This window comes from Oryctolagus cuniculus, chromosome 16, assembly GCF_051225735.1.
Source record: "Oryctolagus cuniculus isolate XC-2025 breed Fujian yellow rabbit chromosome 16, ASM5122573v1, whole genome shotgun sequence".
Lineage (NCBI taxonomy): Eukaryota > Metazoa > Chordata > Mammalia > Lagomorpha > Leporidae > Oryctolagus > Oryctolagus cuniculus.
The window spans coordinates 17,215,053-17,242,000 of NC_142882.1; the positions used below are offsets into that span (position 1 = coordinate 17,215,053).

General features: G+C 44.7%; 2 protein-coding genes and 1 long non-coding RNA gene across 4 annotated transcripts in view; 1 reads left to right on the forward strand and 2 right to left on the reverse strand.

The window, feature by feature from the left end:
- Positions 1 to 211: 211 nt before the first annotated feature.
- LOC149121544 (olfactory receptor 7C1-like) lies at positions 212 to 1,152 on the reverse strand. Its single transcript, XM_089316014.1, has one exon. It carries the CDS (start codon positions 1,145 to 1,147, stop codon positions 212 to 214), a length of 936 nt encoding a protein of 311 aa, XP_089172140.1. The 5' UTR covers positions 1,148 to 1,152.
- Positions 1,153 to 10,648: 9,496 nt separating this feature from the next.
- Positions 10,649 to 26,948, forward strand: part of LOC127489333 (uncharacterized) — a 54,026-nt gene continuing 37,726 nt past the window's right edge. For both annotated transcript variants that reach the window (XR_016222961.1, XR_016222962.1), the window contains exon 1: positions 10,649 to 11,044. This is a non-coding gene — a long non-coding RNA (uncharacterized LOC127489333). The remainder of the gene's footprint in view (positions 11,045 to 26,948) is intronic.
- Positions 22,317 to 26,537, reverse strand: LOC100346416 (olfactory receptor 7E178-like). Its single transcript, XM_089316279.1, has 4 exons — positions 26,455 to 26,537; positions 26,236 to 26,374; positions 25,748 to 25,851; positions 22,317 to 23,325 (listed from the first exon to the last, which is right to left on the reverse strand). The coding sequence occupies exons 1-4, from the start codon at positions 26,535 to 26,537 to the stop codon at positions 22,317 to 22,319; spliced, it is 1,335 nt and encodes a 444-aa protein (XP_089172405.1).

The window sequence follows — 26,948 nt, forward strand, 5'->3', positions numbered from 1 at the left end:
TGTAAAATGTAAAGGGAAGGGTAGAAGGGAGTAGACTGAGGGTAACAGGAATCACCATACGCTTCACACCAAGTACTCACAGGGTAGTTTTGACTGAAGACAGAGAAACAGAGTGGGTAAGCATCAAAACTCTGTACAGTTCAGAGGCAGAATATTTTTGTCCCACTGCTGTGACTTCCGGCAGCTCCCAAATCCAGGAACGACGTTCCCATCACTGAACATGGAGTGTGAACCCAAGAAGACTTTGTAAAGCTCTCTTAATGTCCGTGTTCCTCAGGCTGTAGATGAAGGGGTTCAGCATGGGAATGACCACAGTGTACATCACTGAGGCCACCATGCCCTTCCAGGAAGAGGACGAGGCGTCAGAACTGAGATACACCCCAAGGCCTGTCCCATAGAACAGAGAAACCACAGTTAGATGAGACCCACAGGTGGAGAATGCTTTGTATCTTCCACCAGTCGATGGAATTTTCAGAATGGAGGAGACAATTCGCATATAGGAGAAAAGGATCCCTGAGAGGGGAACAAAGCCAAGAAGAGCAGTCACCATGTAGAGCAGGGTGTAATTGATGAACGTGTCAGAGCAGGCAAGCACAAGGACCTGAGCAAGCTCACAGTAAAAGTGTGCAACTACCCACCTGGTGCAGGACAGCCTCAGCATCAACAGGGTCTGGATCAGGGCATATGACAGACTGATGCACCAGGACACAAGAACCAGCAGACCACAGAGACGGGGATTCATGATGACTGGGTAGTGCAAGGGGTGACAGATGGCCACAAAGTGATCGTAGGCCATCCAGGTGAGGAGAAGTGTGTCCATGCCCCCAAAAACCATGAAGAAGTACATTTGAGTGATGCAGCTTGCGAAGGTGATGGAATAGCTCTGAGTCTTGATGTCCTGCAGCATCTTTGGGATGGTTGTAGAGATGAAACAGATGTCAGCCAAGGACAGGTTGGAGAGGAAGAAGTACACAGGCGTGTGGAGGTGGGCATGAGAGCCGATGGCCAGGATGATGAGCAGGTTTCCAAGCACCGTGACCACAAGCATGAGCAGGAACAAACCAAATAGCAGAGGTTGGTGCTTTGAGTCTTGAGAAAAGCCCAGGAGTAGAAATCCTAAAATACTTGTTTGATTTCCTGGTTCCATGTTGTTGACACATCAGCTAAACAATTCAAGAAGAGAAGGCATGTGAAATAGACAATGAGCAGCCTCTCAATTCTCTCTGAATTTTCAATTCTTGACGTGGAGAATTGAGAAAAACAATCTTTTTTTATTTAGTAAATATAAATTTTCAAAGTACAGTTAATGGACCACAATGGCTTCCCCCCCCCATAATTTCCCTCCCACTCACACCCCTCCCATCTCCCGCTCCCTCTCTCATTCCACTCACATCAAGATTCATTTTCAACCATCTTTATACACAGAAGAACAATTCAGTATACACTAAGTAAAGATTTCATCAGTTTGCACCCACACAGAAACACAGAGTGTAAAATACTGTTTCAGTACTAGTTATAGCATTACTTCACATTGGACAACACACTAAGGACGGATCCCACATGAGAAGTAAGTACACAGTGACTCCTGTTGTTGACTTAACAATTTGACACTCCTGTTTATAGCATCAGTAATCTCCCTAGGCTCTAGTCATGAGTTTCCAAGGCTATGGAAGCCTTTTGAGTTTGCCAACTTCGATTTTATTCCAACAGGGTCATAGTCAAAGTGGAAGTTCTCTCCTCCCTTCAGAGAAAGGTACCTCCTTCTTTGATGGCCCCGTTCTTTCCACTGGGATCTCACTCCCAGAGATCTTTCGTTTAGGTCTTCTTTTTTTTTCCAGGGTGTCTTGGCTTTCCATGCCTAAAATACTATCATGGGCTCTTCAGCCATATCCAAATGCCTTAAGGGCTGATTCTGAGGCCAGAATGCTATTTAGGACATCTCCCATTCTATGAGTCTACTGTGTATCCTGCTTCCCATGATGGATCATTCTCTCCCTTTTTGATTCTATCAGCTAGTATTAGCAGACACTAGTCTTGTTTGTGTGATCCCTTTGACTCTTAGACCTATCAGTGTGATCAATTGTGAACTGAAATTGATCACTTGGACTAGTGAGATGGCGTTGGTACATGCCACCTTGATGGGATTGTATTGGGATCGCCTGGCATGATTCTAACTCCACCATTTGGGAGAAAAATAATCTTACTATTATAAAATTAGGAATTCTATAGTCTGTCACTTGTTATAGGCAACATTTTGTAATGCTGACCGATCTCTGTCCATTAGCCTCTGGGAGACAAATCTATTCCCTCTGGTTTGTGTGTGTGTGTGTGTGTGTGTGTGTTGTTTTATTTGAAAGGCAGAGTTACGGAGAGGCAGAGGCAGAGAGAGAGGTCTTCCATCCACTGGTCCACTCCCCAGATGGCCACAGCTGCGGGAGCTGTGCCTATCCGAAGCCAGGAGACAGGAGCTGCTTCCAGGTTTCCCACATGGGTGCAGGGGCTCAAGCACTTTGGCTACCTTCCACTGATTTCCCAGATCATATCAGAGCTAGATGGGAAGTGGAGCAGTCGGGATTTGAACCAGTGCCCATATGGAATGCTGGCACTGCAGGTGGTAGCTTTAGTCACTATGCCACAGCACTGGACCCTCACCTATTCCTTTTATCTCTGACTTAGAGTCAAGGACTACAAAGAGCAACTTTAGATCATAGGGGTAAAATAGCCCACATCGTCCCTAACACATAAGAGGCCCAGTGATCTAAAGGAAAGGTATAGTCCATCTTGCTTGTCTGGGGCACATCTGAAACCAGAAAACCACATCTGGGTAGTAAGAAAATGTGAGAGCACGGACAATATCTAGATAAAATATTGCAGGGTAAGTAGGATGATGACTTACTTCCCAAGGTAAAGGAAGAAAGAAAGGGGGGGGGAGAACATGCACATTAGCAGGAAGCTAGGAATAGCAGAGCCAGATCTCAGCCCAGGCTCTGTGATATAGGATGCAGGCATCCCCCAAAAAAATCTTAACTAACCACTGCATCAAATGCCCACCTGCCTTACTTATTTTAGTGAGTGACATGCAGAGATCCTATGGGCCATGGCCAGGATTCTGGTGTTCCCTGGAATGTACTCTGCATGTTAACATCATCAACAGCATTTCAAAATAAAACAATTCCATCCCCTACTAGGTCTATTGCAGGGACTTCCTTCCAAGTGTCCAGCCTGATAACACATCTTTCTAAAGTGAACATCCAGTTGTATCACTCTCCTCCTAAAATCTTGAGATGTCTTTCTGGCACTGTCTTTCTGATTCTGTTCAGGAGGCTGTAGGGAAAAATCACTAACAAGGTGGCTGGCTTACAGATGACAGAAATTGCATGTGAGATGTCTAAGAGTCAGGGAGCCCTCTCTTATTTATCCTATTTCCTTAAGCACTTGTAGATCCACACAAAAATAAATTTGTCCTTTATTTCCATTTTCCATTAAGTTATGAAGTTTCATCATATAGTCCATGTGAACATTCAGGTTTTAGAACTATTTTCATGAAAGTAATTATTTGGACAGAGAAAGGTTCTATTTCTGGGATAATAAAATCTTATTCATTCAGTCTACATTAAAAAGTTGAGACAATGTAAAATATACAGTGGAAAACATAATTGTGGAGTGCAGCATTGTAGCACAACACTTGCATTACCATCATTCATTCTGGCTGCCCTGCTTCCAATTCAGCTCCCGGCTAATACACCTGGAAAAGCTCTCCCAACCACATGGAAGACCCCTATGGAATTCCTGGCTCCCAGCTTTGGTGTGGCCCAGCCTTGACTATTGCAGCCATTTGGGAAGTGAACAAATGGATGGAAGATCTCTCTCTCTCTCTCTCTCTCTCTCTGTGTGTGTGTGTGTGTGTGTGCACATGCACGTCCCCCTCTCCCTCTGTCACTCTGCCTTTCAAATCAATGAATCTTTGTATATATTTTAAAATAGCACCAGCCAAATGATGATTCAAATGAGTCATGACATTATGGTTAGGAATGTTTATCTTAAGCTACCGATATATTAGAAACTTTCTGCCTACCTTCAGACCAAAGGTTAGATATCAGAAACTGGGAGGATAGTCACCTCCTTCATCCTAGCCCCTTTGACTATGCATCAAATGAGTATGCCGCTCCACTTTGGCCTGGGATAGCAGTAGAAGATGGCCCAAGTCCTTGGGCCCCTGCAATCACGTGGGAGACCCAAAGGAAGCTCCTGGCTCCTGGCTTCAGATCAGTGCAGCTCTGGCCATTGCAGCCAATTGGGGAATGAACCAGCAGATGGTAGAGCTCCCCCCCCGCCACTCTTCTCTTTGTGTAACTCTGACTTTCAAATAAATTAATAGATCTTTAAAACAAAATAATCAATGAGGCAGCTTGTCAGTCACTGAAAAAGTGCTGGAAACCATTCTGCAAGAAGGGAGTCTTTGGGCCAGCCTATGTGGTAGCTGTTGGGATATGAAGATTAAGGGTGTTTGGCCTTTGTATTCATGTCTGGCCTCCAAGGTGTAGAGACAGATACAGAAAACAGTAATTGTAACACAGAGAATTAAGTGCTAAGGTGGATTGCAGTGTGGAATACAGAGAGGAGCTCTAAATCCAGCCTGGGACGATGGAGTCATGGAAGCATTCCTGGAGGAAGGGCTACCTGGAAAGTAGATATTCAGAGAAGGGTTGAGTCAGGACTTTCTGGTAGAGAGAAGAGGAATGGGAGATGTTTGAAAGCAAGAGGCAGTAGAGGCCAGAGGGTTCTGGCACTTTGCTCTTGCTTAAGTAGAAAGTGGTAGATGAGAATGATAAAGAATGATGTTGGAGGGCCGGCGCCGTGGCTCAATAGGCTAATCCTCCACCTTGCGGCGCCGGCACACCGGGTTCTAGTCCCGGTTGGGGCGCTGGATTCTGTCCCGGTTGCCCCTCTTCCAGGCCAGCTCTCTGCTATGGCCAGGGAGTGCAGTGGAGGATGGCCCAGGTGCTTGGGCCCTGCACCCCATGGGAGACCAGGAAAAGCACCTGGATCCTGGCTCCTGCCATCGGATCAGCGCGGTGCGCCGGCTGCAGCGGCGGCCATTGGAGGGTGAACCAACGGCAAAAGGAAGACCTTTCTCTCTCTGTCTCTCTCTCTCACTGTCCACTCTGCCTGCCAAAAAAAAAAAAAAAAAGAATGATGTTGGAGAGATGGGCAGAGATGACCTCTCTGAGAACCTGGAAAGGGAAATTGCACAGAGAATGGGGATGTGAAGAGAATACAATTAAGGGGGAGGGGAGAGAGACAGAAAGAGAGACAGACAGACAGAGAAAATGAATATAATCAAGGGACTAATGTGATATGAATTACAATTATTGCTGGTACCTGGAGGGAAAAATGAGTTTGGGGCAGACATAACATATGGGGTGTCCTCACATCACTTGAATTGAAGGGACCCACTGAAGAATTATGTTGCATAAGAAAGACAAACATCAAGAGAGGATGTTCAGGTGAAATCAAGGGGAATCACGGGAAAGGGATATCATGGGTTCCAGTGCACCCCTGATGTCCCCAAGCACTAAGGCAGGGGATGTCAAGAGGGAACATGGTATTGGGATTCTCTGTGTCCTTCCCTTTCCCTCTCTCACACCCCAACCCAAGAATTTCTGTGCCACAGTCCAAGATGCTAGGGAATCCAGCCTCTGCTTTCTTGAAGGAATCTAATAAGAGCCCTGGATAAGAGTTAAGAGGCAAGGGGAAGCACAGATCTGTCTGGAAAGCAGGAAATGTTCCTAAGCAAGTGTGGGTCACAGAATTCAGAAGGCTTGGTCTGGGGGTGGTGGAGAATGGAGGATTTGGAGTTCCTGGGTCAGGTAATAAGAGAATAGATCTAGAAGAGTCCAAGACTTTGCTGTTAAAAATCTACAGTTCTATCAGGACCTTGGGGCATCCATCTGTGCAACTTGGACTGGAAATCACAACAGTAGACCATGTGGTCCAGGGCAGTGAAATGGCCAACAAAGACTAGCACCTCTGATAATCTTCTCAACCATGCCCACAAACAAAACACAACCAAAGTGAAAACTCACTACACAGTAGCAGCTATCACCGAGTAGTCTAATCATTCTTCCTTCCAAGAAATTATCTTCAGCAAGTCTTTCTCCATGAACATTACAGAGTTTACCCTACCTTATACTTAACAATAGGCAATGCCCTTTCCCCTCCCCTAGTTTCCTCAACACTTACCAGGCTATGCAGGCTCGGCAGCATGAACCCACACAAAGCCAAATGTCTAGAATCTCTTTCTTTCGTAGAGAGTGGGTGATAAAGACAGAAGGTCTGGCCCCCAGAAGAGTGGGAGACAGAGCCAGGCATGTGGCACAGGGCCTGGATCACTTCTTCTGGAGATGATGTGAGTGTCTTGCATTGGGACCTTGATGACTATAAATTAGTGAGTTCCAAGTTGTGACCTGGAGGCTGTATCCCCTCTGAAGCTAATTAGACAAATTGATCAGTGATATGTTCATTCTCTGATCATTTTGATTCCTCAAGAACAGGGAATCTCTAACCTGCCAATACATTATCCCTGGGAGACTAACAGTGGTGACATCTGTAATTTCTCTCTCCTACGTTCTTCACCTCTGGGAAAAATTAATCTTCCTTGGATCACTTCTTTGTGACAAATATGGCAGCATTTTTAGGCTTGTAGATTCCTAATAAGATGATGGTTGAGTAGAAAGAGTTCCAGGATTCACTGGAGTAGTGATGTCAAAAACTACCCTAAACCAGGACTGCCTCAAGATTTGTGGTTTTTTAAAGATTTATTTATTTATTTGAAAGTCATGGTTACACAGAGAGAGACAGATAGGCTGGGGGGGTGTATTCCATCTGTTGGTTCACTCCTCAATTGGCCAGAATGGCCAGAGCTGCACCAATCCAAACCAGGAGCCAGAGCTACTTCCAGTTCTCTCATGCAGGTGCAGGGTCCCAAGGACTTGGGCCATCTTTTACTGCTTTCCCAGGCCATAGCAGAGAGCTGGATCAGAAGTGGAGCAGCCAGGACTCAAACTGGCATCTATATGGGATGCCAGCACTGCAGGTGCTGGCTTTACCTGCTATGCCACAGTGACAGCCCCTCAACATTTTTTTTTAATTATTTTTTTTTATCTTTTATTTAATGAATATAAATTTCCAAAGTACGACTCATGGGTTACAATGGCTTCCCCTAAACATTTTTTTATACATAGATCTTTAAGGCCCACTCCAAAGTTTCTATCTCAGGAAAAATCAACGTGAGTCCATCAAGTTTTATGTTGGACAAGTTTCAAATTTGATGGTTCCAAGGACAATCCTTTGAGAACCACCATCACAAATTTAGGTTTATCAAACATATCAACTAGGGCTCTGTCAACATATGGTTTCCCATTCAATCCCAGACTTATCTTCTCAAGTTCTTCAGAAGACCTAAGAGTCTATTTGTTTAAAAATTACAGTAGGTATGGGCATTGTGGCCTAGTAGGTTAAGCCACCACTTTGGAAACCAGCATCCCATTTTGGAGGGCCTGGGTTTGAGTCCCAACTCCATTTTCCACCCTGCTTCCTGTTAATGCACACACTGGTAGGCAACTGATGATGGCTCAAGTGCCTGGGTCCATGCAATCCACGTGGGGGACACAGAATGAATTCTGGGCTCTTGGCTTCATCCTGGCCCAGCTCCAGCTCTTGTGAGCATCTAGGGAATGAAATAGCAGATCTGGGATTCTCTCTCTCTAACTTTTAAATAATGTTATTTTTTTTTATTTTTATGTAACAAGGTTGTTGTTTTCCTTTATTTCTTTTTTTAGTGTTTCTATTTTAATTTTCAATTAGTTTTTAACAGATTCAGTGTGATTTGTAGATAGTTCTAATAACAACGATATTCCATTTCTCCCTCCGTCCCTCCCTCACCATCCCATACTTCTCCCTCTTTTTTTTGAGATTACATCTTTAAAATTTACATTACATCAAAAAGGCTTAATACTTCATCAAATAAGAAGTTTAACAAGTACAATGTAAAAAGACAGTAGTGGGAATATAGACAATGACTATAAATAATAATTAACTGGAAAAATGAACATTTCACCCATATACAGTAAATGTTAATCACAAATAAAAAATTAGATGTTTTATTTCTTGAACTTTTGGTTAACACTTATCTATGGTTATATGTGTGCGCGTGTGTGTGTGTGTACACAGATATATAACAAAATGCAGCATTTTAACCATTTTCAAAAATATTTCTTGGGAGCCGGTGTTGTGGTGCAGTGGGTTAAAGCCCAGGCCTGAAGCCTCAGCATCACATATGGGCACCGGTTCTAGTCCTGGCTGCTCCTCTTCCAACCCAGCTCTCTGCTATGGCCTGGGAAAGCAGTGGCAGATGCCCCAGGCCCTTGAGCTCCTGCACCCATGTAGGAGAACTGGAGGAAGCTCTTGGCTTTTGACTTCAAATCGGTTCAGCTCCAGCTACTGCGGCCATCTTGGGAGTGAACCAGCAGATAGTGGACCTCTCTCTCTGTCTCTTCCTCACTCTAACTCGGTCTTTCAAATAAATACAATGAATCTTTTTTAAAAAAAAAAGTTCTGTGAGTTATTTTGATCTACTTGAACAGCAGTATGACAAAGAGAAATCTTCCATCCACTAATTGACTCCCCAAAATGCCTGCAACGGCCAGAACTGGTCCAGACTGAACCCAGGAGCCCAGAATTCCATACTGGTCTCCTGTGTGTATGGTAAGGGCCCAAGCACTTGGACTATCATCTACTGCCTCCCAGATTGTATTACAATAAATAGTTATAAGTTTACTATTGAGTCTACTTACATTGTTGCATAACCATCACCAATGTCCATCTACAAAACATCTTTCATCTTCCCAAACTGAAGCTCTGTACCCACCAAACACTAACTCCCATTCTTCCACCGCCCCTGCCAACCTCTGGCACCCACCATTCTACTTTCTCTATGAATTTGACTTCCGTAAGTTCCAGATACAAGTGCAATCCTACAATATTTGTTCCTTGGGGATTGACTTCTTTCATTTAGTATAATGTATATTCATGGTTCACTCACACTGTAGCTGTGTGAGAAATTCCATCCTTTTCCAGGGTGAAATATTCCATTGTAGGTGTAGGCTGTATTGTTTCACCTGCCCAAGGATGCTGTATTGCTCCACTTTTGGCCATTGTGGATAATGCTCCTATGAACATGAGTGCACAACTGTTTCTTCCAGTCCCCACTTTATAATACTCCAATTTTTTTTGCCTTAGCACTTTCTACCCTGAAATATTACTGGGTCACCTTTTTGTGAGCAACCATGGCTCCCAGTTTCTCAATAGATATTTACTGTGAATACCTAAGATTTAAGGAGAAGAAGAGATTGAAAATGAAATAAACAGGACCAGGGTGGGAATTAAGCCTAGCCTGAGACACGAGCTCAGAAGCTGGCTTCCCACAGCAGAGTACCTGCATCAAGCACTTCCTGGCTCCTGACTCCAGCATCCTGCATATGCAGACCCTGGGAGGTAGCAGTGATGGCTCAATTGATCGGGTTCCTGCCACCCAATTGGGAGACCTAGATTGAGTTCCTGGCTGTTAGCCCCTCCTCCAGCTGGGCTGGTGCAGCCATTGGGGGAGTTAACAGAGTTGATGGCAACTTTCTCTGCCTCTCTCTATTTCCCTCTTTCTCATGTGAACAATAATTTAAATTTTAAAAAAGCAAGATCTCCCTACCCCAATTAAACATTTATAAGTACACTACTTTTTCTCCTCAAATACCACAAGGAAGCAGCTCCACTAACAAGTAAAGTTTAAGCAACTAGTGCTCTCAAGGAATCAGTCTAGAACTCCTGAGGTTGTTATAGTTCATCACGAGGAAAATAAAAAAGATAACAAGGACAGAGAGAAAAAGGTTTTGCTCCTTATACATCTGTTTCCCACATGTCCTAGAGCTAAAAGGGGAAAGTTATCTAAAACTTTGCTTTATATAATCTTCATGGAACCTTTTTAAGTTAAATTTATTTTAATTGGCAATTATATTTATATGTTTGTGGGGAAGAGTGCAATGTTTCTGTGCATATATACATGGTGGAATAATTTAATGGGGCTAATTAAATTATCCATCAGCTTATTTCCTTGTGGTGTTATAACCAGGCAGAAAATCCATGGGTTCTTGTCAGCTGCCTTGGACAATCAAACATACCCACAATGCTTGCTCTCGGAGTAGAAAAGATTATATTTAAATCTGCACAATTCAGGCGCGAGGCCAGTAACTACATACTAGGCTCCCAGAGGAGCTGGAAGTTACAGGTCCTGGGGCTTCCTTATAAGGAAGTTATACATATTCATTAAGTTTAGGGAAGTTCCAGGCAGAGTTATGCATTTCAGAAAGGAGTAGGCACACATGCCTGCTAAGGTGTCATGTGTGTTACATTATTTCATGTTCATCTGGTGTTGAAGATTTAACATAAAGAGAGGGGTTAGCTTCATATCAGGAAGGAGATGGTGAGTTGCCAAGCCGGGCTTCTGCACAGGTGCCACAAACCGGCCACAGCTGAATCAGACTTGCATGCTTCTCCTGCATGAAATGTGTTAACCACTGAGTTTGGCTGCATCCAATCAACGGCCTCCCCCAGGTCCTTCCCGCCCCTATATTTGCAAGAACACCTGGTTATTCTCAGCAAGCATTTAGCCAATGCCAGGCTAATTGTTTTGCTTCCTTGGGGGCAAAGAGGTGTGTTGAGCTCTCCTGCAGTTTATAACTGATAGAATCAAAAGGGGGAAAGGGCATCACTGTCATCTGGCTACTTCCTGCTTCACTGGGGCCATGATACCTAAAGGGCTTCAATTAGGATGCAAATGAAGTTTAAGAACTGGGGAGCAGGTTTCTATGGAGGCGAAAGGTCTTGCAGTAGGAGGTTTAGCTGGTGCTTTCTTGGCTACAAATGAAAATGGTTGGAAAACGAAGAAGACGGAGACCAAATAAGCAGAAAACAAGAACAGGAAAGCAGACGGGTAAGTCAGCCAAATCCAGCAGAAGCTGGAGAACTCCATCCACCAGTCGCATGAGGTTTCAGCAGTCCTTACTCCCGCTTGTTGGCTGTCCAGTTGGTCGGTCGACTTCATGGCTGGACATGTTTACCCAAACTCAGCAGGGCTGTTGGGTCACACAGACTCCCCTTGTTTCTGCCAGGAGAAAGCTCTAAGGTGATCTTAACTTGCGGGATGGCTGCAGATAATGCTGGCCAGTGGTCGCCCTCAAGGAGGCCAAACCTCGGGATGATGTGGTTAAGTCATTTTTTACTGAATTCCATAGCTTTTTTTGGTTTGATTCAAGTGTGCTTCCAGCTGACTGGTAAAAATATCCACAACTTTTACCAAGTACTTACGTCCCCTGGCTTGTCAACATCACAGTAAAATCAGTTTGCTGACCCCCAGGTAGTCGTCCCCAAAACTGTGAGCCTGGGACTTGGGGCGCTCTTGTTACTTTGTGTTTGGGGCTTCAAAAAAAAAAGATTTATTTGGAAGGCAGAGTGACAGAGGGAAGGGGAGAAAGAGAGGTTTACTATCTGCTGGTTCACTCCCCAAATGTCCACAACTTCTGGTGCTGGGCCAGACTGGAACTGCCTCCAGATCTCCCACATGGGTGCAGGAACCCAAAAGTTGAATCATTGTCCACTATTTCCCAGGTGCAATAGCAAGCAGCTGGATTAGAAGCAGAGCAGCCAGGACGCGAACTGTAACTCAGATATGGAATGATGGTGTTGCTGGCCACAGCTTAACCCTCTGCGCAACAATGCCAGCCCATCTCTTTGGGGTGGTTGTTGGTGTTTGCACACAACATACACTTTTCGGTGATTCCTTGTATCCAGTCAGATTGTTCTGAGAGTCATTGAAATACATCTCCTTTCCATAATGAGTATGGTCACATGTAGCCTCAACAATTTGAAAGGCACAATTGTCAGGTATAGAAAACATGTTTGTCAGGATTATAATACCAACCTTTTCTACACTGATGGAAGCCCATATGATTCTCTTCAGTGAGTGTCTGAATTAGTATCAGTAGGGGCAATTGTTAGACAAGCTAAAAATTGGAATGAGTGTCATATACAGATAGGAGATTTATATAGGAAAATGTTGGCTGCTTCATCTGCTGGCTGATTGCTGCCCCTGACAACACATAACTGCTGCTTCAGTGAGCCCTTTGCTATCACCAGTAACTTCAGTATTAGAGTCCCCTTGTGTTATTTATTGTCTGCCATTAGAAGTCCCACTTGCCTTCCAAATAGCTCCTTAGGCATGTGAAACCAGAAACGCACACCTGGAATTGGGCTAAATGTGCACATTTCTCCCTGAAGGCCAGTCCAAGGGCACAATATCTATTCATACTCTATGCCCATTCCGTAACTGGATTTTTTCTTTTCTAATTAGGTTTTCTGGGTTCCTTACATATTCTGGATAGTAATCCTTTGTCAGAAGAATAGCTTAAATATGTTCTCACACTATCTTGGTTGTTTCTTCATTTTGCTGATTGCTTCCTTGACTGTGCAGAAGTTTCTCTCTGTGATACAATCTGATATGTTTTTCCTTTTCTTTTTGGTGCTTTTGGGATCTTATCCCCCCCCCCCAAAAAAAAAGCATTGCCTGTGGTATTATATTGAAGTGTTTCCCTTTTCTTTCTAGCAGTTTGATAGTTTTGGGTCTTACATTTAGATCTCTGATCCATTTTGAGTAGATTTTTGTATAGGAGGAAGGGAACATCTTAGTTCAATTAACTGCATATGGATATACAGTCTTCCCTTGCCAGTAACTGAAGAGACAGTCCATGCTCCAATGTGTGTTTTCAACAACTTTGTCAAAGTTGACTATAGACTCATGGATTCACTTTTTTGATCTCCAATCAGTCCCTTGGTTCTACATGACTATTTTTACGCAAGTTCCATGCTGTTTTAGTTGAAATAGCTCTGTAGAATGTCCTGAAATCTAGTATTCTGGTTCCTCCCTCTTTGTTGTTTTTGTTCAAGATTGAATTTTATAAATTTTTAATAGTTCCATGAAAAATGTAGTTGGTATTTTCATGGAGACTGCATTGAATCTGGAAACCTCTTCGGGTAGTATGGACGTTTAATTATATCTTGCAAATCTTTTTTGTTTTGTTTTCTTTACCTCTTTCATAGTGTTATGTAATTTCCATGGTAGAGATCTTTCATACCCCTGGTTAAATGGATTGCAAGGCATAACAATTTTTTGTAATTACTTCTTTCTGGTGCAGTTCATTATGGTGTATAGAAATGCTACTGAGTTTTGCACACTGAATTTGTACCATGCAACTTTACTGAACTTGTTTTTCAGTTCCACTAGTCTCCTGGTGAATGTATTCAGGTGTATTTCCATACAAACTCATGTCCTCTACAAACAGGGGCAATTTGATTTCTTCCTTTCCTATTTGTCTGCCTTTTATTTCTTTCCCTGGCTTAACTGCTTTGGCTAAAATCCCAATGCTATACTGAATAAGAGCAGTGAACGTTGACAGCCTTTTCTGGCTCCAGATCTTAGAGGACATGGTTTCAGCTTTGCTCCTTCCAGTATCACTTTGGCTATGGGTTTGTCCCATCTGGCCTTTACTGTGTTGAGGTGTATTCCTTTTATACTTAATTTATTTAAGATTTTCAGTCATGAGTGGATACTGAATATTGCCAAATGCTCTCTGCATCTACTGAGATGATCATATGAATTTTGCCCATTTTTCTGTTGATGTGGTATATTACTTATTGACTTGCATAGGCTGAATATATCTGAATCCCTGATAGAACTCATGCTTCATCATACTAAAGGACTTTTGTTGGTGTGTCTATTGAATGTCAATTGCTAGTATACAGCTGAGAATTTTTGCATCTGTGTTCATCAGGGATATTGACCTATAGTTTTTTTCTGTTGTGTCCTTGACTGGTTTTGAAATCAAGGTAATGCTAGCTTCATAGAATGCATTTGGAAGGGTTCCCTTCCTTTCGATTACTTGGGAGTACTTTGAGATTAATTGCTGTTAGTTCTTCCTTAGGAGTTTGCTAGCATTCAGCAGTGAAGCCATCTGGTCCTTGGCTTTTCTTTGTCCAGAGACTTCTTGTTACACTTCCATCTCACTACTTTTTATTGGTCCTTTCAGGTTTTCTTTGTTCAATCCTGGTCAGTTACAGGTGTAGAAATTTGTCCTCCTCTTCAAAGTTTGTCAATTTGTTGGTGTGTAGTCATTCTTAATAGTCTGTAATGGCTCTTTATACTTCTGTGGTGTCATTTGTAATGTCTCCTTTTCCATCTCTGCTTTTATTTATTGAAGTCGGCTTTCTGGTTTTACTCTAGCTAAAGATGTATGTTTTACCTTTTCAAAAAACCAAATATTTACTTCATTAATCTTTTCTATTTTAGTTTCCTATTTTATTTATTTCTGCTCTGATGTTTCTTTGTTTCATTATAACTTTGGGCTTGGTTGTATCTTGCTTTTCAAGATCCTTAAGATGTAGTTAGGTTGTGGTATTTGTGTGTGTGTGTGTGTGTGTGTGTAGGTGCTTACTGTTATAAACTTTTCATTAGAATTGCTTCCTCTATGTCATAAGTTTCGGGTTGTTGTGTTTCTATTTTCATAAGATTCAGGAATGTCGCTCCCCCTCTTCATGGAGGAACGACACAAGACCCTGCGCTGTTCTTTCTGTCTGCTCGGCCCTCCCCGGGTTTGCTGCTGGTTCTTCCCGGGTTGGCTACTATCCCTTCCACCTCCGTTCCCCCTGCCACTTTCCCCACTTCCGCGGGGGAGCGGCACACTGCCGGCCGGCTCTCTGGGGGGCTGCACGGGTTCCCTTAGATGTTCCCCATAGATGTTCCTGGTGCATGCCGTCTCTCTCCTCCTTTATAGTCCTCCTCCGCCAATCCCAACTCGGCTGCCCACACGCCGAGTACGCTGCTCTCCTCCAATCAGGAGCAAGTCCTACAGTTAATTGGTTGAACTGGAGGCAGCTGTGCGGAAGCTGTTTACTTCTCTCCCAGCGCCATATTGTGGGAGAGCAGATGCATAGAATAAGTCCTAATTTGAGTAACTTAGTCTAGTCCGGATTGCTCCCCACAGATCCCCCTTTCTTTTTATTTTTGGCGTTGATACGCGCCTGTCTTCGGTGTCCCGCAGCACACACTCTGCTCTACTTGCTAGAGTTGCCACAGGCTCTTACAAGTCCTATCCATCAGGCAAACCGAATCCGGGTCCTCTCTTCGCCATGTTGTGAGGAGGTTTTTAGGCGCTGATGCGTGCCTGTGTTCGGTGCCCTGCAGCGCATGCTTTGCTCTGCCTGCAGGGGCTTACAAGCTCTATCAGGCAAACCGAATCCAAGCCTTCTCATTGCCTTATTGTGGGGGAGACTTATTAGTGTTGGTTCGTGCCTATCTTCGGTGACCTGCAGCTCATACTCTGGTCGAGCTGCTTGCTGGCGCTTACCGCCTTAAATCAGGCAGACCGAATCCAAGCTTAATATTGTTCTATTGTGGGGAAGCCTTACTGATGTTAATTCGTGCCTGTCTTCGGTGACCTGCTGCGCATAAGCTGCTAGCTGCCCGCAGGTGCTCATCGCCTCACTTGATTAGGCAGACCGAATCCAAGCTCTCACATTGCAGTGTTGTAGGGAGGCCTTTTTATTTCTCTATTTCTCTATCTCCGGGCATTCCTATTTCTCCCATTTTACTTCTATCTTCCAGCATTCCTATTTTTCTCACTTTACTTCTAAACTTCTGTTTCTCTTATCCCCACAGCTTCCCGGCGCCTCGCGCTGCCGGCAGCTTCACGGCTCCGCGCAGCTTCAGCCCGCGCCTCATCTGCGCGGCTCGGCTTTGCGCGGCTTGGCTTCGCGCGCTCCGCGGTCTCGCACTTAACCCTTTCGCGTCTGAACCACGGCCTCGCCAGCCCCGTTCCCTATCTACTCACACCCCGTGCTCTCTCTGCACGCGGCGGCTTCCGCGAGTAACACAGCGTAGCTTACGTGTCCGCCACTAGCATTCAATCTAAGTTCCCCGGGCTAGCCTGGCGAATTCAACCCAGCGTACGTCTCCGCCCCACGGTTTGGCTTCCCGTCCTTTGCTCCCCGGGCTAATCAGACGGATCCCAATCTGGCTTGCGTCTCAGCTTCTGGTTTCAACTTTTCGCCCCCTATTCCCGGGCTAACTTGAGAATCCCAAAGTGGCTTTCGTGTCCGCCTTGGCCTGCCCCCCACGGCTTCAATTTCCCTAACATTTTTCTCTACCCGGTATGTTTCCCCAAACTTTCCTCCAACGATATTCCTCCCTCATTTCTCCTGGCCTCTCCCCACAGTCCGCGTCCGAGTCTGTTTGTTCTAGCTTTCACTTTTGCTTTCAACCTTAGAGATTTCTCCCAGCTTCCCCCCGTAGTCCGTATACGAGTCTATGCCTAGGCTTTCAACAGCTTCTTCCGGCACCTCTTTTCGTCCGGCTTTTCCCTAGGCTGTTTGCTAGTCTCTCTCTCCGGTAATTTCCCAGTTCTTCCCGTTTCTTCCCTCCTAAGTTTGCTATCCGTTCTAGGTTTCCTATCCGAGTTAGGTTTCCTATCCGAGTCACGGCACCATTATGTCGCTCCCCCTCTTCATGGAGGAACGACACAAGACCCTGCGCTGTTCTTTCTGTCTGCTCGGCCCTCCCCGGGTTTGCTGCTGGTTCTTCCCGGGTTGGCTACTATCCCTTCCACCTCCGTTCCCCCTGCCACTTTCCCCACTTCTGCGGGGGAGCGGCACACTGCCGGCCGGCTCTCTGGGGGGCTGCACGGGTTCCCTTAGATGTTCCCCATAGATGTTCCTGGTGCATGCCGTCTCTCTCCTCCTTTATAGTCCTCCTCCGCCAATCCCAACTCGGCTGCCCACACGCCGAGTACGCTGCTCTCCTCCAATCAGGAGCAAGTCCTACAGTTAATTGGTTGAACTGGAGGCAGCTGTGCGGAAGCTGTTTACTTCTCTCCCAGCGCCATATTGTGGGAGAGCAGATGCATAGAATAAGTCCTAATTCGAGTAACTTAGTCTAGTCTGGATTGCTCCCCACAAGGAATTTTTAAATTTTCCTTATTTTTCAAGGAAACGTTTTTCATTCAAAGCAAGTTGTTCCGTTTCCATGTGTTTGGATAACTTCTAGAGTTATTTTCTCTTTGGCTGACCATTTCTAGTTTTACTCCATTGTGGTCAGAGAGGATAATGTGATAGGATTTTGATTTTTTTGAATTTGTTGGGATTTGTTTTGTGGCGTAATCAATGGCCTATCCTAAAGACTATTCTATGTGCTGGCGGAAACAGGATGTATCTTGCTGTGGTTGGACGTAATGTTCTAATATTATAAGACTCATTTGGTCTATAGTATAGTTTAATTCTGATGCTTGTTTTCTAGTGATCTGTACACTGACAAAAGACGGGTGTTGAAGTCCCCTCAAAGCCAGGGCAGACTCAGAAGGATCCACAGTAGGGCTGGGCGGGAGTATGGGACAAACATGCAGGACTCTTCACACCCACCAAAGCCAGAGCTTGCACTGCCCTGGTGGGGGTTGAGGAAGTAGGGGAGATGGTCCTGTATCCACAGAGGTAATCACTCCTTCTTAAGGTTTTGGGAATAGGACCCACTTTGCTGTGCAGAACCACCTGACCAGTGTAGTGTGGACACCGCTTAGGCTAAAATGTTGGTCGCTGTTGCTGCTGGGTCTAGCTAGGTTTATGAGGCTTGGTCCCCTTGCCTGAACAGTGGAGTGACTGTGGATCCCCAGGGATGAGGAAATACAGGGGTTTCTATCTCCTTCAGCAGTACAGATTCCACTTGTGTCACCTTTCTCAAGATGGTGTCATGGAGCAGGCATTTGGTACCAGTTGGATTCTCAAATTCCCAGCAAGACTGAAAAGCATAAACATTACAGACTTCTGAGCTGAAAGCTGGTATGTGGGGCAGCAAGTCTTGCTTTTCCACCCATCTGATGTGAACTGATGCTGGGGAAATATGCTCCTGACAATCCTGCCACACCCAGTGTCTTCCACAGCACCCTGCAGGCCATGCTGCCTTGCTCTGGGGCACGGCCAAGGAGCACAAATCTGTTCTCCCTCCTGTGTTCAGGGACCCGTGAGGGCTGAGGCTCTGTCCTGAGGACTGGCAAGAAGACAGGCATGGGAATGGGCCAGCTAACCCCTGTGGCACCTCCGGTGATGGGCCAGCTAACACTCATGGCACCTTCGGTGATGGAAAGCACAGGAACCATTCCCGCTGGATGGACTGGAAACCTGAAGGGTGGGAGGCACAGGCTATTGCCTCATTCAGTGTTTGGGCAGGGATGGCATTGTGGTGCAGCAGGTTAATCTGCTCCCTGCCACCTGGTATCTCATCTCAGCACCAATCAAGTCCAGGCTGCTCTGCTTCTGATCAGCTCCTTGCCAGTGCACCTGGGAAAGCAGTGGAAGATAGTCTGAATGCCTGGGCCCGTGACACTCACATGGGAGACCAGGATGGACTTGCAGGCTCCTGGCTCTGGACTGACATAGCCCAGCCATTGCAGCCTTTTGGGCAGTGAACCAGCAGACAGAAGATCTCTCTGTGTGTGTCTCTCTCTGTGTCTTTCTGTGTCTCTATCTCTGTGTCTCTCTCTGTGTCTCTCTCTCTGTGTCTCTATGTGTGTGTGTGTCTCTGTGTGTGTGTCTCTGTGTGTGTGTCTCTGTCTCTCTCTGTGTGTCTCTCTCTCTGTCTCTCAATCTGTGTCTCTCTCAATCTGTGTCTCTCTGTGTGTCTGTGTCTCTCTCTCTGTGTCTCTGTGTGTGTGTCTCTCTATGTCTCTCTGTGTCTCTCTCTCTCTGTGTCTCTGTGTGTGTGTGTCTCTGTGTGTGTGTGACTCTGTGTGTGTGTCTCTGTGTGTGTGTCTCTGTGTGTCTCTGTGTGTGTGTCTCTGTGTGTCTCTGTGTGTGTGTCTCTTTGTGTGTCTCTGTGTGTGTGTGTCTGTGTGTGTCTCTGTGTGTATGTATCTCTGTGTGTGTCTCTGTGTGTGTGTCTCTGTGTGTGTGTCTCTCTCTGTGTGTGTGTCTCTCTCTGTGTGTGTGTCTCTGTGTGTGTGTGTCTGTATGTGTGTCTGTATGTGTGTGTCTCTGTGTGTGTGTCTCTGTGTGTGTGTCTCTATCTCTGTGTGTGTGTCTCTCTGTGTGTCTCTCTGTGTGTCTCTGTGTGTGTGTGTCTCTCTGTGTGTGTCTCTCTCTCTGTCTCTGTGTGTGTGTGTGCGTCTCTCTCTCTCTGTGTCTCTCTCTGTGTGTGTCTCTAACTCTTCCTTTCAAATAAGCAAACCTTCTTTAAAACAAAACTAAGGTTCTCGCCTGCCAGACATACTGTGTGAAACCCAGGAGAGTTATGTTTGCACAACAAAATAAGACATTTGCTGTTTTTCCCTCACATGAAGAATATTCCTTTTTTTAGTTGTAAAAATTCATTTTATTTGAAAGGAAAAGACTAAGATTAAGAGAGCAATGTTGAGCCGGCGCCGTGGCTCAATAGGCTAATCCTCCACCTTGCGGCGCCGGCACACCGGGTTCTAGTCCCGGTCGGGGCGCCGGATTCTGTCCCGGTTGCCCCTCTTCCAGGCCAGCTCTCTGCTATGGCCAGGGAGTGCAGTGGAGGATGGCCCAGGTGCTTGGGCCCTGCACCCCATGGGAGACCAGGAAAAGCACCTGGCTCCTGGCTCCTGCCAGGATCAGCGCGGTGCGCCGGCTGCAGCGGCGGCCATTGGAGGGTGAACCAACGGCAAAGGAAGACCTTTCTCTCTCTGTCTCTCTCTCTCACTGTCCACTCTGCCTGTCAAAAAAAAAAAAAAAAAAAAAAAAAAAAAAAAAAAAGAGAGCAATGTTGTCCATCCTCTGGTTCACTTCCTAAATGCCTACACAGCCAATGCTGGGCCAGGCCAAAGCCGGAAGCTAGGAACTCAGTCCACATCTCCCACGTGTGTGGCAGGGACCCAACTGCTTGAGCCATTACCTGCTGCCTCCAAGGATGCACATTAGTAGGAATTCAGAATCAGAGTGGAGCTAAGATTCAAAACAAGGCCCTACAGTATAGGATACAGGCATCCCAAATGGCACTAACACCCACCTCAAAAGGTGAGTGTCGTCAACAGAAATGAGAAGACCCTAAATTCTGCCTCTTTTATGTTTATGAAAAGACTGATATTGAAAACTGAGCACATGAAAAAAAATATGATTTATTTTATTCAAAAGGCAGAGTTACAGAAAGAGAAGGAGCGACAGATCTTCCATCCACTGATTCACTCCCCAAATGGCTGCAACAGCTGGAGATGGGCTAATCCAAAGCCAGGAGCTAAGTGCTTCTTCTGGGTCTCCAACATGGGTGCATGGGCCCAAGCATTTAGGCCATCCACCGCTGATTTCCCAGGCCATTAGCAGGAAGCTGCATCAGAAGTGGAGCAGACAGGACTCAAACCAGCACCCTATGGGATGCCAGTACTGCTCGCAGAGACTTAACCTACCACACAACAGTGCCACCCCCTCATGCACATTTTTAAATACTCCCATCACAGCTCATCTTCTACCTTTTGCCCCATGTCATGATGTATTCATCAGTCAAGACAGAAACAAATCCAGTTATCATAATGCAGAGAATGGAATATGGGCATTGGGTCCAATAGCTACTGCAAGACAGAGGCAAAGAGGGAAAAACATGTGAACAGAAATGGTAACTGAAGGGGCTCTCTCCAACAATGAGGCCTGAGTGGGGAGAGAAGAGATGAGTGAAATGCACCACACTTTCAATATAGTTAGGGTTAGTAACCATGAGTGACGTTTTATTAAACAAAGGTGGAAAGTAGAGTAGTGATTGTTTTTTACATTTAATTTATTTATTTTTTTAACTTTTATGTAATGAATATAAATTTCCAAAGTACAGCTTATGGATTACAATGGCTTCCCCCCCCCCATAACATCCCTCCCACCCGCAACCCTCCCCTTATCCACTCCCTCTCCCCTTCCATTCACATCAAGATTCATTTTCGATTCTCTTTATCTACAGAAGATCAGTTTAGCATACATTAAGTAAAGATTTCAACAATTTGCTCCCACACAGAAACATAAAGTGAAAAATACTGTTTGAGTACTAGTTATAGCATTAAATCTCAATGTACAGCACACTAAGGACAAAGATCCTACATGAGGAGTAAGTGCACAGTGACTCCTATTGTTGACTTAACAAATTGACACTCTTGTTTATGGCATCAGTAATCACCCTAGGCTCTTGTCATGAGTTGCCAAGGCTATGGAAGCCACCTGAGTTCACTGACTCTGATCATATTTAGACAAGGCCATGGTCAAAGTGGAAGTTCTCTCCTCCCTTCAGAGAAAGGTAGCTCCTTCTTTGATGACCCATTCTTTCCACTGGGATCTCACTCACTGAGATCTTTCATTTAGGTTTTTTTTTCCCCCAGAGTGTCTTGGCTTTCCATGCCTGAAATAGTCCCATGGGCATTTCAGCCGGATCCGCATGCCTTAAGGGCTGATTATGAGGCCAGAGTGCCATTAGGACATTTGCCATTCTATGGGTCTTTTGTGTATCTCACTTCCCATGTTGGATCATTCTCTCCCTTTTTGATTCTATCAGCTAGTATTTGCAGTCACTATTCTTGTTTATGTGATCCCTTTGGTTCTTAGTCCTATCATTATGATCAATTGTGAACAGAAATTGATCACTGGGACTAGTGAGATGGCATTGGTACATGCCACCTCTATGGGATTGAATTCGAATCCCCTGGTATGTTTCTAACTCCACCGATTGAGGCAAGTCAGCTTGAGCATGTCCCGAATTGCACATCTCTTCCCTCTTATTCCCACTCTTATATTTAACAGCAATCACTTTTCAGTTAAGTGTCAGCACTTAAGAAGAATTGTGTATTGATTACAGTATCCAACCAAAAGTATTAAGTAGAACAAACAAAAAAATTACTAAGTGGGTAACATATTAAGCTGCTCATCAACAGTCAGGGTGAGGGCTGATCAAGATTTTTTAAGAGCTCCAACCTGGGGCCTGCACAGTGACACAGCAAGTTAAAGCCCCAGCATACAGCATTAGCTTCCCATATGTTGAGAGGAACGGTTATGGAAAAAGAAGCCCAAAAGACGTGGAGATGATGATAGATGCCTTCACATGCTGTGACCTGAGGACTGATTCTGGACTTTTTAGAGCTGCCCATTTCAGTTCTGGGAACACAAGGATAGCAAGGGCAGTGAGATTAGCTTATTCTGTTGACAATTCTCTGCAGAGCTCTCTTGATGTCCCTGTTCCTCAGGCTGTAGATGAAGGGGTTCAACATAGGGGTGACCAGGGTGTACATCAGTGAGGCCACAGCACTCTTTCGGGAAGAGGTGGAGAAGGATGCACTGAGATACACTCCAAAACCTGATCCATAAAGTAAGCAAACAACCAACAGGTGAGAGCCACAGGTGGAGAAGGCTTTGTACTTCCCATCTGGGGATGGGACTCTCAGAATGGAGGACACGATTTTATAGTAAGAGAAGAGGATCCCTGAGATAGGGAAAAACCCAAATACGATACCAATAAGATATATGACTATGTCATGGTTGAAGGTGTCATCGCATGTCAGATTGAGAAGCTGAGAAGGATCACAAAAGAAATTAGAAATTTCAACTGCCTTGAAGCAGGTAACTGGTAATAATATCAAGTTGTGCAGCAGAGAATCGAAAAGGCTGGCCACAAAAGACACTGAAACCAAGAAGCCACAGTGGTGGCGGTTCATGATGACCTGGTAATGCAGTGGGTGACAGATGGCGACAAACCGGTCATAGGCCATCACGGTCAGAATCAAATCATCCATGCATCCACAGATGAGAAAGAGAGACATCTGTGTCAGGCAGCCCACATAGGAGATGACTGTGCTATGAGTGTGGATGTCCACAATCAGCTTGGGAACCGTGGTGGAGGTGAAACCCATGTCAGCCAAGGACAGGTTGCAGAGGAAGAAGTACATGGGGGTGTGCAGGTGGGTGTCAGAGATGATGAGCAGGATGATGAGCAGGTTCCCGAGCACCGTGACCAGGTACATGGACAGGAACAGCCCAAACAGGAGAGACTGTAGGGTTGGATCCTCTGAGAAGCCCACGAGATGGAATTCTGGGACACACGTCAGATTTTGTGTTTCAACATAGCCTGTGCTGCTTCTGGAAATGAAGATAGGGATGGAAAAAGGAGACAGGGGCACACAGTGTTTGCATATAGTTATTCTACATATAGTTTTAATTCAGCTAATCATGGGTATAACATCAGGGTAACTCTAAGGTCCACAGAAGAAATATAATTAAAAGAATGTTTTTTAGAGCAACTTAAAAAAGTTAAGAAACCCAGAATATTAGACATACCTAGTCCATGAACATAGTCAAATGCAACCAAGTCTTTTAATAAAAAAGAATAGGAAATGCCCCTTTGTCTTCAAAGATAATATTCTAAATAAGGGTCATTAAGAAGTAGTTTAATATACTTTATTTTAACAATGATACAAATTCCATTGACTTAAGTGCGCTCTAAATGACAGGACTATGTTATGTCAACACTAACTTAATGTTGATTGTTCATGATAGGAAAATACTGTTGTGTGTTAGTTACCATTCAAAGGTTTCATCATTCTCCAGTTTTCTGCTTTCCCTTATGTATCTCCTATTGTTTAATAGGGAAACACACAGAGACATGGACAGGGAAGGAGAGGGAGAGGGAGAAAGAGAAAGAAAGCAAGAGCACCCATCCATTGATTCACTCCTAAATGCTTACAGTATCTTTGGATGGACTACTACAGAAGCTGGGAGCTGGAAATTGATCCAGGTCTCCTACATGGGTAGCAGTCACCCATGTACTTTAGTCATCACCACTGCCTCCCACAGTCTGGGAGGAAGCCGAGTAATCAACAATAGCCAGGAATCAAGCTCAGACACTCCCTTGTGGAGGGGGTATCTTAACCATGTTGTGTGCCCACTGTTGTGTGTCTGTCTGCCATGTGATCCATAACTTCTATCCTGCTCATTGGTGGAGGTCAAATTTTGATAAATGTGGTTTAGTTAAGTGCACATAATCGTGCAAAAATCAGTGATCAAGTGTAACTTTAGTGTATTCTGCACCTGTCAGTCATCAGAAATAAGGATTTTTTAAAAGAAATGTCTGAATTTTCAAAAGCTTGAACAGGTAATTTTTGTATTTGCCTCAAGATCTCAGTAAATTATCTTGTTTGAGAGGTGTATCTTATTTAAATATTTTTTAAATTTTCCTTTTCTCATAGATACCTGGTAATGCTGCTTTACAATTTTTATGATCATAAACCCTCCTATTTGCAGTTGAAGTGTTTGGTATCAGGGAGCACACAAAGTCAACTTTGAGTCCCAATAGTACTATGCATGAAGAAAATATTTTCATATTAACCTTTCTTTATTCATGGGTTGCAATTCCGTAACTTTATCTGCCCTAAGACAACTGTAGTTCATTACTGTAGCAGGAGAAGCTATGATTGAACTGAGAAAAATGTAAAACAGAGAATTCCAGAAAGTAATGCAAACATACTTGTGCAGATTCTTCATCCATGAAATGGATGTTTGCCCTATAAGACTGTTGCAAGGAAGTTTTCTAAATCTTTTTATCTTTCTTTCTTCCTTTTTCATCCTACTTGAAACAGAGGTATCTTTCCCCCACTGCTTCACTCCCCAAATGCCCACAAGAGCGCAGGCTGAGGCTGGAGCCCAGAACTCCATCCAGATCTCCTAAGTGATGTCAGAAACCTGAGTACTTGGGTCATCATCCGAGTCTGTCATGCATGTTAGTAGAAAGCTTGGTCAGAAGCAGAGTAACTGGGACTCAAACCAGGTACTCCTCTAGGAAATATGAGTTTCCCAAGCCGAGGCTCAACCAACTGCACCACAACGCATGCTGCTTCTTGTCCGTATTAGTTTGTGCATCTCTAAGTAGATTTCTTTAAACCTCACCTGAAAAGTACATGAAGGTATCTAGTATACACACCTACACCCCGAAACAGACTAGGATGCACTGAAGTTGGGTTTTCAGCCCCTCTGGGAAGTACATTCACTTCAAACATTTCATCTACTGCACATCTTTACCTGGGAGGAGGGACATCATCTAATTAGTACGTGCATTATTATGACAAGCTTTTTGTTGCTCCTCCACCCCTAGATGAACAACACCGGATGCTGTTGATCCCCCTTCAGTAGGGTTTTTATTGCAGTAAGGAAAAAAGGAGTGGACGCACCAACGAACTCTCTAACGAACTCCCCAATGAACTCTCCCCCTGTGCCATCTCTCTCCCCCTTTATAGTCCTCTCCCACCAATCCGTACTCTGCTGTCCACACACTGAGCATGCTGTTCTCTTCCAATCAGAGGTTGGATCAGCTCCTGCAGCTTCTAGCAGTCAAATTGATGAAGCAGCTGTAAAATTTGTTTACTTCCTCTCAGCACCATGTTGTGGGAGACGGGCCCTGCCTCCCACAGATCCCCCTTCTTTTTATTCTTTGTGGCATGGATACGTGCCTGTCTTAGGTGCCCTGCAGCGCATACTCTGCTTACCCATCATCAAGGATACAGGAAGCATGTTCTGTCCTCTGTCTTAGGTTGCTAGAGTTGCCCGCAGGTGCTTACCCATCTTTGACTACCGATCCAACATGCTAAGCCACACCTCAGAGGTGCCCATAGAGTACTGCATGGCGAGCATCGCCTGTTTGATGACAACCTCTGACTGCTGCTGTCGTTGAAGCAGCTTCAATATTATACGTACAAGAACACCAAATCCTACAATCAAGGCTAAGCCCGACAATGCCATAGCAACCTATTACTTCAGTGTATCCATTTATCCAAAATCCAATTACCAAAGGAAGCTAATCCTTGATTCCAGGTCCCATTAATCATTTGTGCTAATTTTAAAGACATATTTGCGGCCTGTGTAAAGTTCTCAAACTGAAAAGGAAGAACACAAACTGATGGTGTTTGAACCAAACATGGAGTACCCATCAATTGCGCCAAAATAGTTAATTGCTTCTGTACTAGATAACAATAGAATTCCGGCTCGCAAATGCTCATCTAACCCTGCCTGTGATTCAAGAGCCCTGGCGGTTTGACCAGTAATATTATTTATATGTGCTACCATGGCCCCCTGAGCTACTGCCATGGCCACAGCAGCTGTCCCTGCCGCCAGGGCGGCTGTCACCGCCGTAACCACCGCGGCCGTTACTCCAAAATCTCTGCATGATCTTAACAGCACCGCAAAATCTTTTTTCTTCAACCTTCACAGGTACCAGAACCCACGTTGGAATTTGCACTACAACTGCTGTATCATTGCCATCCCAACATTGTGTCAAGTTACCTTGAGTGCAAGTTTATAAGGGGTGCAAGGCAAACAAAAGTAGGGGGAATTGTTTCATGCTTATTGGCTATCTCGTTTACCATCATGCTCCAGGATCCATTGAAAATGTCCCATCCTTTCAATACCACTAGGGGTGATAAATCCATGCAACCCCCACCAGCACTGCACATAATCCAAGGAGTAGGGTTTGCATGAGTCCAGTTATACCCTGGAAATGTCCCATTTTGGTCAGCTTTGCAGTCTTATCCATTGTTTCCTTCCTCAAATTGTGCACTTTCTTCTAGTTCCTCCACCAATGGATTCACCAAGCGAATTCTTCTCTCAGGGGTCCAAATTGGTTGTGCTGCACCCTGTGGGAAAAAAACAAACAGTGCCTCATACCCTTCTAAGTAAGGGGAATGGGCCTTTCAATTGGTTATCTTGCAAATCTTTGCACATTATCCATTGTACTGATTCCTTATCAGCTGATTGAGCATGCATTTCTGCAGGCATTT